This window comes from Hemiscyllium ocellatum, chromosome 33, assembly GCF_020745735.1.
Source record: "Hemiscyllium ocellatum isolate sHemOce1 chromosome 33, sHemOce1.pat.X.cur, whole genome shotgun sequence".
NCBI lineage: Eukaryota > Metazoa > Chordata > Chondrichthyes > Orectolobiformes > Hemiscylliidae > Hemiscyllium > Hemiscyllium ocellatum.
The window spans coordinates 25,164,253-25,176,348 of NC_083433.1; the positions used below are offsets into that span (position 1 = coordinate 25,164,253).

Here is a 12,096-nt window from a genome sequence, read left to right on the forward strand (position 1 = left end):
ATTCCCACCTCAGGCAACTGACTGTGTGTGGAGTGTGCACATTCGCCCCGTGTCTGCGTGGGTTTCCTCCATGTGCTCTGGTTTTCTCCCACAGTCCAAAAATGTGCAGGTTAGGTGAATTGGCCATGCTAAATTGTCCGTAGTGTTAGGTGCAGGGGTAAGTGTAGGGGAATGGGTCTGGGTGGGGGCGGGTCAGTGTGGACTTGTTGGGCCGAAGGGCCTGTTTCCACACTGTACGTAATCTAATACCGCACAGAATAGACCCCACGTGACAATAAATCAAATCAATCAATCATTTTGGGGCCTACATCCTAAAGGACAGTGTCAGACAGCCATTTGTGCCCAACAACAGAAATAGGAACCAAAATCTGGTAACCTTTTAAAATTCTGTACTAGCATCTCACCATGTGAGCTTGGAAACATCTCCCTTTTATAGTTCTCAGAACGTGAATGTCGCTGACAAACCTATTTATTACCTGTTCCCAATTACAGTGAATTGGCTGCTTTGTCGAACCGTTTCAGAGAAAAGTAAAGGGTTAACCAAGTCATGTGGGCCTGGAAAAAGGCAGTAAAATGAAATTAAAATAAATTATGGTGAGACTTGAAGTCGGCGTCACTAATCCTGCGCAGTAACTATTCTTTACTCTCTCACCATGTTGTGGTCTCCTTTGAATGCTGCACAAATCCTGTCATCAGTCATTAAGCTGTGAAACTGGTGTTAAACAAATTGTCCTGAAATGTGGTGCACCTTGGAAAGCAAACAAAGACAAAAAATAGAAACTAAATGGTCGACTTCTAAAATAGTACTGGTATAGAGACCTGAGAGTTTGTATACTTACAATGCTTAAAGATGATAGAAAAAGTTAAGACAGCAGTTTAAAAAATATGGGATCCAAGACTTTATTAATTGAGTCATGATTACAAATGCAAGAAGGTATGTTAGATATTTATAGAATGTGAGTTAGATCGCTACTGCGTACTGAGTCCCAGCCTGAGCACCATGCATTAAGCAGAATGTCAAGGTCCTGATGAAAGTGCAGAAATGATTCAATAGAATAGAACCAGACATTTATGTTGGGCTTCAGTAGGAACTTGGTTAGGCCACAGTTGGAGTAGTGTGTGTAGTTCTGGTCACCATTCTATAGGAAAGATGTGATTGCACTGGAGGGCGTGCACAAAGATTCACCTGATAAAACCAGGAAGCAAGGAACAACCTCTTTGACCCTCCAAGCCTGCACCAATGCATTGTCCCCTTCCATACTAAAACTGTCTTCACTTACAGGATCCGTATCCTTCTATTCCCTTCCTACTCAGGTATTGTGTCTGCTTTAACCACCACCTCCGGCAGTGCATTCTAGGCACTCACCATCCTTCATGTGGAAAAACTTGTGTTGCACTTGTCCTTAAAACTAAGCCTCTACCCCTGCATCCTGAACCCGTGTCCCCTTGTAATTGACCCCTCCACCATTTTTGGGAGGAGGCCTCGTACCTTCCACTCTATGCACGTCATTCACAATCTTATAAACTTCTATCAGGTCATCCCTCAACCTTCTTACCTGACAGTGAAACCCCCATAACAGGCAACATCCTGGTAAACCTTTTCTGTACCCCCTGCAAAGCATCCACATGTTTATAGCATTCTCGTGACCAGAACTCTACGCATTATTTCAAGTTAGCCTAACTAATGTTCTATAAATCTGCAGCATAACTTGCCTATTCTTATACTCAGTGCCCATTCCAATGAAGGCAAGCATGCCATAGGCCTTTTTTGCTACCTTATCCACCTGCACTGCTACTGTCAGTGGTCTGTTGACCTGCGTAGCAAGACCCCTCTGCATTTCAATACTCCTAAGGGTTCTGCTGTTCACTGTATAATTTCTACGTATGCTTGACCTTCCAAGGTGTATCACCTAACATTTGCCCGGATTAAACTCCATTTGCCATTTTTCTGCCCATGCTTCCTGTTGTATCCTCTGACAACCCTCCTCACGATCCACAACTCCACTGAACTCTGTATCATTCGCAAGCTTACTAAGTAGACTAGCCACATTTTCCTCCAAATCATTTATGGAAACCAGAGATCCCAGCACTGATTGATCCCTGTGGAACACCACTAGCCGCAACCCCCCCCCCCCATTCCAAAAAGCATCCTCCACCACTACCCTCTGTCTCCTATGATTAAACCAGTTCTGTATCCATCTTGCCAGCTCACCCCTGACACCATGTGACTTCACCTTTTGTACCAATCTGCCATGAAGGACCTTGTCAAAGGCTTTATTGAAGTCCATGGAGACAACATCAACCGTTTTTCCCTCATCAATCATCTTTGTCACCTCCTCAAAAAACTCGATCAAGTTAGTGAGGCATTACCTCCCCCACACAAAACCTTGCTGTCTGTCACTAACAGGTCCATTTGCTTTTAAATCCCTGCTACCAATGTGAGGCTTACAGGACTGTCATTTCCTGGGCTATCCCTGCTACACCTCTTAAACAATGCCTCTCCTCCAGTCCTCTCAGACCTTGTGTGGTCAAAGAGGATACAAAGATGTATGTCAGTGCACCAGTAATTTGTTCTCTTGCCTCCCTGAATATTCTGGGATAGATCCCATCAGGGCCTGGGGACTTATCAAGTTGATATTTTTTAATATGCACGACTCCTCTTCCTTTTTAACAGCAACTTGGCTTCAAAATTTAACATTCCCTCCCTGAGATCATCCTCCACCAATTCCTTGTCTTTGGTAAATACTGACACACAGTATTTGTTTAGGACCTCACCTGGCTCCACACACAGAATTTCCCCTTTGTCCAACCCTTCCTCTGTCTTCCCTCTTGCTTTTTATATCTGTATAAAAACCCTTCAGATTCTTCTTAATCCTGTTTGTTGATGACTTTTCATGACCCCTTTAGCCTGTCTAATTCCTTGTTTAAGTTTTTCCCTACTTTCCTTATATACTTCAAGGGTTTTATCAGTTTCCATCCTCCTTGGCCTTACATATGCTTCCTTTTTCTTTTCGACCAAGGTAATGACATCCCTGGTCATCCAATATTCAGGTAATTTGCCACACCTATCCTTCGTTCTTGCAGGACCTTATCAGCTGCCATTTGGAATACTCCCACATGTCTGATGTGGATTTACCCTCAAACAGCTTCCTCCTATCAAAATTCTCCAGTTCCTGCCTAATATTATTCTGGTTCGCCTTCCCCAAATTTAACATCTTCGCCTGAGGACTGCTGTTATCCCTATCCATTAGTTTTGTAAAGCTCACAGTGTCATGGTCACAACTCCTGAAATGCTCCCCCACTGAATCTTCAGTCACTTAATTGGGCTCATCCCCCAAAATCAGGTCCACTATAAACCCTTCCCTGGTTGGACTGACCTCCCGAATGGTCCTTACAAACTCTACCCCATCCAAGTCCTTAGCACGAAGTGAGCCCCCAGTCAGTATAGGGGAAATTAAAATTACCCACAACAGCCCGACTATTTTTGCATCTTTGTTGGGAGGTCATGTTGCAGCTGTACAGGACCTTGATTAGGCCACTGTTGGAATATTGCGTGCAATTCTGGTCTCCTTCCTATCGGAAAGATGTTGTGAAACTTGAAAGGGTTCAGAAAAGATTTCCAAGGATGTTGCCAGGGTTGGAGGATTTGAGCTACAGGGAGAGGCTGAACAGGCTGGGGCTGTTTTCCCTGGAGCGTCACAGGCTGAGGGGTGACCTTATAGAGGTTTACAAAATTATGAGGGACGTGGACAGGGTAAATAGACAAAGTCTTTTCCCTGGGATTGGGGAGTCTAGAACTAGAGGGCATAGGTTTAGGGTGAGAGGGGAAAGATATAAAAGAAACCTAAGGGGCAACTTTTTCACACAGAAGGTGGTACGTGTCTGGAATGAGCTGCCAGAGGAAGTGGTGGAGGCTGGTACAATTGCAACATTTAGGAGGCACCTGGATGGGTATATGAATAGAAAGGGTTTGGAGGGATATGGGCCAGGTGCTGGCAGGTGGGACTAGATTGGGTTGGGATATCTGGTTGGACCGAAGAGTCTGTTTCCATGCTGTACATCTCTATGACTCTATCTCCTGCTGGATGTTGGGAGGCGTGTAGTATACCTCCAGATTTGTGATTTCATCTTTCCTGTTCCTGAGTTCTATCTATACTGCCTTATGGCAAGAGTCCTCTGATGTATCCTTCCTCAGTATGGTTGTGAGATACTCCTTTACCTGTAATGCAACTCCCCCCGCCCCTTTTACATCCCCTTTTATCACACCTGAAACATCGAAATCTTGGGACACCCAGCTGCCGGTCCTGTCCGTCTTTCTGCCAAGTGTCCATAATCGCAATAATCTCATAGTTCCAAGTACTAACCAAAGCTCTAAGTTCATCTACTTTTATCTATTGAAAATATGCATTTCCGACCACCTCCCCTGCTATCTTCAGCATTTTCCTGCCTGTTCTTGTTTTTAGCCATGTTTGCCTTGGTTTCTAACTCTCTCTCAATTTCTGCATCTACTCCCCTACTCCTTTGGTTCCCATCCCCCTGCCACACTAGTTTACACCTATCCCAACCAAGTACCCCCCCCCACCGGCCCCGGCCCCAGCCCCAAAAAAACTCAGACATCTATAGGAGAAGAATATTACTATGGTCTAATTGGATAACTCTTTCAGAAGCTCGCACAGTCAAACTGGGCAAATGCCCTTCTATGTGTAAAACTCTGTATGATCCTGCACTTAACCGTAAAAAGAAACATTGAACATTATTAATATAACCACTTTCTCCTCTTCCCTAGACAGCAACCAAAGCCAGGGAGACTCTTCAAAGGTCCAACGGAAATCGCAATGACTTCTGAGGTTGCAGTAGACAGCATCTCATGGGATATGTCGAATTTAAATTTCCCAATTGGTTCAGAGGCCTCCTCCAATTAGGAGGTCTCTTGTTGGGTACCTGACTGAGGATATTTTCCTTTTGTTACGTTTATAACACTTCTGACCCAGAGCACTGTGGAAAAGGGAAACATTTACCGTGTTTGATTTACAAAGCAGACCTAATGGAATCGGAGTTTGACGAGTCCACCTGTCTGTTAGCTCATCCACTATGACGATTCAGCGTGCGGAGCTGTTCAATGGAGTTTTGAAAAAAGGTTAATTAGGATTCCAAAGCAAGGGGTCATTCAAAAAAGCACATCTTTTTCCGCATGAATGTGTAGAGCAGCCATGGGTCCCATGGGAGCAGAGCCAAGTGTGGGGGAAGGGGGGGTGGAGTCAGAGCATTGAGGTGGAGGGGGTAGAATAATGGGATGAAATCTCAGGCCTGGGAAAAGCGGCTGTGGAGAGAAAGCCTGGGGATAGTGGGAATGGTGTGCGGGGCCCAAGACTTTGCAAGAAGTGAGGCTGAAGATCTGTTCAAGAGTTCAGGACAAGTGACTTTTTTTTAAATGTTCTATTTATCCAATACCCAGTAGGCCTTATGTACAGAAGATGGTGAGACATTGGAATAAAGAATAAGGGTGGGTGAGGGAGAGGGGAGGTGTGTTAATCTAGTGGACAAAATTCAAGGTGCTAAAAGGGCAATAAATCAGTCTGACAAGATTTTCTACCCTCAGGCAGGTCGGTCTTTGCCTGGAATAATCTAAACACAATTGTTATCACGTAATCAGCAACATTATGGATCAGGCAGCTTAAAGATTGGTTGGGAAGAGGCGCAAACTACTTTGAAAGGAGTTTTGATAGCCCAGAGTCAGCTTTTCTACCAGCCAGCTGGATGACCTTTAGAAACTGCAGCAGCTCCTGCAGCAGTTCTGGTAACCTCCGAGTACAGGAGGATGACGTAGTGGCTGTCTGGAGATTCATGATGCTTTCTGCAAATATACTTGCTACATTTGGCTTTACGCATCTGCCACTTTTCTCAGTGGTCAGTGCTTGTGCTGCATTGATTAAGGCACTGCCAAGGTAGAGCTGGTTCCGCCGGTTCATAATTACTGCCACATCGGCTGATCCCAGGTGGGCAGTGTTGTTGATAACTCAGTATCCTACTCAAAGAAAACTTGTGAAAATAAAGTCTTGTTGCTACCTTTAAGTTGAACCAGCATGTATACATGAAGGACAAGGACAGCTTTGGACTTGGCAGTGATGCCCTCTGTGGCTGAATAGTTTCCAAGCTCTACCCTTAACCACATTTGAATGAGGCTAAATGCCACTGCAAGTGTTGGCACCTTCAGGGGGATGGGATGTGTATGGGTGAAAGAGCCTCCAAGATTCCCACCCCTTTAAACTCTTACCAATTTGCAAAATTAAAGACTTAATTGTATTTGCTTTCTTTTTAATTAATGTTACTTCAAATTGGAGTGGAATAAGGCTGCCCCTAGAGTCTTTGTGTTGAAAACGCGGGCGTTGCTGAATGTCACATCACTGAATTGGGGCTCTGAGGGCAGCTGGTGGGATTTGGCATATTCCCAGTCACCTCCAGCACAGGGAGGGAGGTGAGCGCTGTCCCATATCATTGTCTGGCTAAAGGAGTTGGTGGGGCTGTTTAAACCAGAACTTCTGTCTCTCCAAGAGTGTTGAGAGATTTCCCAAGGCTGCCTGCTGAGTACATGTGTGTGTTTAACAGTGAGAAATAATGGCAGGGTTACAGCAGCAGGGAGCAGTGAATCCCACGATACAGTTTGTAATGGGGTAATTGTTTTTTTTGAAAATTCTGTCTTCTGGATATTCTGGTGCTAGGAATGAATAGCGGTTGCTGGGCCTGAGAAAGGGGAGAGGAATACACAGCAACCACTACATACTGCAAACCAGGCAGCCGCTGGCGACTGTGCCTCACCGGGTTGAATAGCTTGCCAGTGTTTTCTGTCGATGAAAAGAGGCATTGTTGTCTGCCGAAGTCATGGGAGATGGAACCTGCCAACCTGAACGAGCGTCTGTCAGGGACAAGCAGAAAATGTTTTAAAATACATAAACATGCAAACATGAATTTAACTTGCAACTTGTCTTTTTTTTAAAATCGGTGGGAGGTGATGTGGAGTTGACAGCAGCTGATTCCTAATTTATTTCTCCAAAACTGCAGGTCCAAGCATTTTAGTCTAGAGTCTATGCTGTGGGATGTGCCCTGGATTTGGACCAGTTACTCCACGACTGACTGCAGTTCCCAGTTTGGCAGCTTCAATCTGTCTGTACTGTGTGTGGGAGAAAGAGGCTGGTTCATAAGCAGCCCACATCCCTAAATCTGTTGTGTGGTCCTGGCTGCTGGTTTCCAACTAGGAACAGCTTTTCAATGTCTTCAATCTACTTTACATTTCAGGATCAATATTAGCACATTTGATTCTAACATAAGAAATAGGAGAAGGATTCAGCCTGTTAGCTCTTCATGCCTGCTTCATCACTCCATTAGGGTACAGCAGATCTAATAGTTGCCCTTACTCCACTTTCCTCCTTGCCCTCAACCTTTGACTCTCTGGTCAGTTTAAAATTTATCTAATTCTGCCTTGAATACACTCAATGTCCCCACCTCCATTGCCTCAAGGAAACAGAATTCCAAATTCCAAACAGTAATAACCTTTGAGAGAAGAAATTTCTCCTTAAGTGGGAGACCAGTAATTTTGAAATATTACGCACATTAGGAAACATCTCTCAGCATCTGCTGAACTTCTATCAATAGGATCAAGTTGTCTCCTTTTCTTCTAAACTCCAATGGTTTTGACCCAACCTGCTCAACTTTTTCCCACAAGACAACCCCTTCATCGTAGAAATCTGAGTGAACCTTTTCTGAATTGCATACAATGCAAGCATCGATCAGTATAGTAATGCAGTAGTCACAGTTTACTAACCTGGAACCTCTCCCCATATCACAAACTGGTATGCAAATAAAGGCTACGTGATAGATTTTCAGCCGTATTTCCAGCAGGTACCACTGGGGCCCAGCCAAATGCTGACTGACTCAAAAGTATTTGACAGCATCTTCCTAACTTGCAACTTCTGCCACCTCAAAGGACAAGGGCAATGGATTCATGGGAGCATCACCACTGGTATATCCCCTGCTCTACGGGTTACACACTGTCCTGACTTGGAACTATCACCATTCCCTTATTGTCACTGGGTCAAAATCCTGGAATTCCCTACAGCAATTTAAGAAGGCAGCTCCTCATTACCATCTTCTAGAGGCAATTATGGTGGCCCAGACAGTAATGCATACATTCCACACATGAATGAAAAAGTGTCAACATTCTGAGTGACTTTATGCCTTGAATTCTAAGCTGGTTTATTATCAGACTGGTTAATATTTTTGGATAGTGTGATCTTCACCCTTCCAGCTCCCTTGTTCAGTCACTAATAACTAAATAGCTAAATGCCTAAAAGTTATGGTAACGATAGTGAGTGATAAGGAAAGAGGTTCCTCCAATCATGCTGACTCTGGCTAGCTGTTTCTCATCTGTAAATGCCGTGGGAGGGGCTGGACTGGTAATTGATTCTGCTGGCATTAGTGGACATGATCCTTACTGGTTCAAAATGAATTTCAACAAGTAATTTGCTCCTGCACACAATGATCATTCAGGACTTAACTAAGAGTGAAGATGGTGATTTATTAATGCGGGGACAATGTCTGAAGTTCACCTGTAATTAGACATTAACTGGGGAGTCATTAACTACTGTTGACATTTGATGGCCATGGACACATTAATCTAATGTTATGAATACAGCTTCCAGTTCTTAGTATCTTGCTCAGTCAGCACAAGCAGAATGGAGGACAGAACCTTCACTAGCAGCTGAAAGCTATTCAGGTGGACAAATTTCACCATTTTGCAGTGATCTAAATTTCAACATCAGTTCTGGATGTAAGTTTGCTCACTGAGCTGGCAGGTTTGTTTTCAGGTATTTCGTCGTCATGCTAGGAAACATCATCAGTGAGCCTCCAGTGAAGTGATGGTGTTATGTCCCACTTTTTATTTGAGTTTAGGTTTCCTTGGGTTAGAGATGACATTCCTGTCCTTTTTCTCAGAGTGGTAGATGGTGTCCAAATTGATATGTTGGGATGCTATGCTTCTAGGCCTTCTCGTGTGTGTCTGTTTGGCATGTCCTAGGATGGATGTGTCATCCAAGTCAAAGTGGTGTCCTTCCTCCCTCATCTGTATGTAAGGATACAGGTGATAGTGAGTTATGTCTTTTTGTGGCTAGTTGATGTTCATGTATCCTGGTGACAAGCAAAATGAACATCATTTACAAAATACCTTGCAAGAACTGTAACAAACACTACATCGGACAAACAGGCAGAAACTAGCCACCAGGATAGATGAACACCAGCGTGGTGTAAGATCCAGATTTCTACAACCATTTGTGTCAACAAAAGCACTTTATAACTAGGATTGTTCAGGGGCTATGCTTAGTGTTTAAAGGTTAGCCCTCATTCTGCACCAGAGGGAATATTTTCTACCTACCCTATTTCATCCTTTAAAAACAACAAAACTACCTCAAAGTTCCATAAATTCTTTATCTTGTAGAGTCAAGGGACTAGATCTGACTTCCTCTCTAGGCCAGGCAGCATCTCAGGAATAGAGAATTCGACGTTTCGAGCATAAGCCCTTCCTGATGAAGGGCTTATGCTCGAAACGTCGAATTCTCTATTCCTGAGATGCTGCCTGGCCTGCTGTGCTTTGACCAGCAACACATTTGCAGCTGTGATCTCCAGCATCTGCAGACCTCATTTTTTACTCTGACTTCCTCTCTACCCTAACATCATTTGCTCACCTTTAATTCAATCAGGCCTCAGAAGGTTAAAGACCATTCCCTGATTGCCTGTATTAGAGCTATGAGGGAGCAGCAAGGAATAGCGAAGCTGATGGAGCCAAGATTGAGTCAAAAGGCCATTTACTGGTCTTTCATCTGCAGTTCAATAATTTCAACTGTGTTTGACAGTTGAATAGGGCAGAAGAATCCCAGGGGACTTTTTTTGTGAAGGGAATCATGACAGCCTGCTGTTCAAATGGGGATTCACTTAGTATTCATTGTAGCTAGATTTGAGATTGTTCTATGAAGGAATATTCATTATAAAGAGGTGGAAATAAATTATTTCAAATATAGACTCCGAATTTAAAAAATTAAGGATGCCACTTTTTCCAGCAGGTTTTGAAGTTCAAGGGCTTAATGACATAGCAGGTGAACAGAGTTTAATTCTAAAGCTAATATAGTAAAGCAAAGGTTACATAAGAGCAAGACAAGTCATGAATTTAGTTATCACTTTCCATTCTGTAGCTAAAACCAAGCTATTTACATACAGCCTTTCAATGTAATAAAATATCCAAAGGCAGTTCACAGGAATATTATGAAGTAAAATTAAACATTAAGATGAATGAGATTTATGGCAATAACCAGCAGTTTAATCAATAAGGTAGGTTTAAAGAACTATCTTAAAGGGTGGAAGCTCCCTTTTCCGACCTCGACTTTGGTGGTCTGGATTGCCCTTAATGGGCTTTGCATCTAAATTGATCAGATGGACAAAATATAGGTGATTTACTGGTGATAGGGGAGAAAAATGTTCAGTTGTGTAAGAGCACTTCTGGAGAAGAAAAAGGATTTAGGGAGAGAATTCCAGAGCCTTGAGCCTAGGCTCTAAAGAAAAGAATGGTAGAGAAATCAAAATCAGGGATGCTCAAGAGATCAGAAATAGATATGTGTAAATGTCTTGGTGATTTGTAGGAATGGAGGAGGTTACAAAGCCAGGGAAGAGGCCAGACCACAGGGTTTGACCTGGAGCCAGTGCAGGATAGTGATATGGGTTTTTGTATGGGTTCACAGAATGGTCACAGCAAGGGAAGCCTCCCCTATCTGCATTAAGGCACAAGCAGCAGAGCGTGAATCAGCTCAGGTTTCCAGAAAGTATAATCAGGGATGAATCCTCAAATCTAAAAGTAAGGAGGGTGTGAACAAGAGCATCAGCTGCAACAGCTAGAATCAGGAAGTGTTACAGTGATGGAAATGGGCATCTTAGTGAGGTCACATTGAATTGGTGAAGGAAAGATTGTTATGGTTCAAAGGCATGATTACCATATATATTTGATTGGGATTTTGGAAGCTGAGAAGGTTCGGGATTCTACAGGGAATACTAGATATAGTGAATTTTGCTACCAGCAGGGGATGCTCTTGCTCAACACTTGAATGTTTCAGTTGAGAAAAGCCTGAGGTTTATTTAAAAATCAACTTTTCCAGAACAGATCCAACCTGAACCAGGTAGAGACCACAACAGTCCTTTCCCCTTAAGTTTAAACCTTTGGGTCTCTCTGACACAGAGCACAGCCTATGAACCACAAACTGAATGGCATTGATAACTTGGACATAAACCATAACCTGGTTTGTTGGCAATCCAGAATTAGGACACTTAAAATTAGGGGAAGATGGGGCACTAAGATGCCCATTTAGAGGAAATGAAGGAAAATTTATTGTGGTTTGAGATTTTGGAATACTGCATCAAAAGTTAAAGTGGGGTTCCTGAACTTTTTTTAGAGGTAAACAGATTCTTGTCAGGCAAGAGAAATCAAGGGGCAGATGGGAATCTAGAATTCAGAACAAACTGAGCAGCCAGAGTTTTATCAAATGGTACTGCAGGCTTGAAGGGATAAAATTACTGAAGTTATAGGATTGTATAAATGTCCACATGAACAGTTGGGCAAAAAAAAACGAAGGGAGCACAAAGGTTCTGTAATCTCCGAGCAAGGATGAATGCTGAAAAACAAGAATTGAAGCCTTGGCAAAAGCCACTTGGCAGTACATTGGGAAATGCAATCAAAAAGGAAGTATTTGGTATTTACTAGCAGTGACGCAGAAAAGTTAGGTGTGGATCCGCCCTAAGATTGCACCATATTTACGTAATAAGTAAAGTAACTGGTATTCTTACACTCATTAAATATTTACTCACCACTTTCCTACCGGAATGTCTCCAGGCATTTCATGCAATAAAACCACAAAGCCTCGATTTTTTTTTTATTCTTAAATTTGAAAAACTGAGGAAGTGACTCCATCCACTGTAGAAGTTTCTCCATAAAGGCTCAGGAAACTGAAGTCTGTTAGCAGCAGCATCATCATCACAGGTCACGATGTCAGCAAATGGGTCTGC

The 12,096-nt window shown here is 43.1% G+C and overlaps 1 protein-coding gene across 2 annotated transcripts in view; it reads left to right on the forward strand.

Moving 5' to 3' along the window:
* The window catches only part of LOC132831267 (ubinuclein-2-like), an 81,028-nt gene extending 74,057 nt beyond the window's left edge, over window positions 1-6,971 (forward strand). The window contains exon 17 of one of the 2 annotated variants that reach the window (XM_060849293.1): window positions 4,787-6,971. In XM_060849293.1, the coding sequence (XP_060705276.1) occupies window positions 4,787-4,839 (53 nt within the window). In that variant the 3' untranslated portion in view covers window positions 4,840-6,971. The remainder of the gene's footprint in view (window positions 1-4,786) is intronic. The other variant, XM_060849292.1, reaches the window with a different exon arrangement.
* The last annotated feature ends 5,125 nt before the right edge of the window (window positions 6,972-12,096 follow it).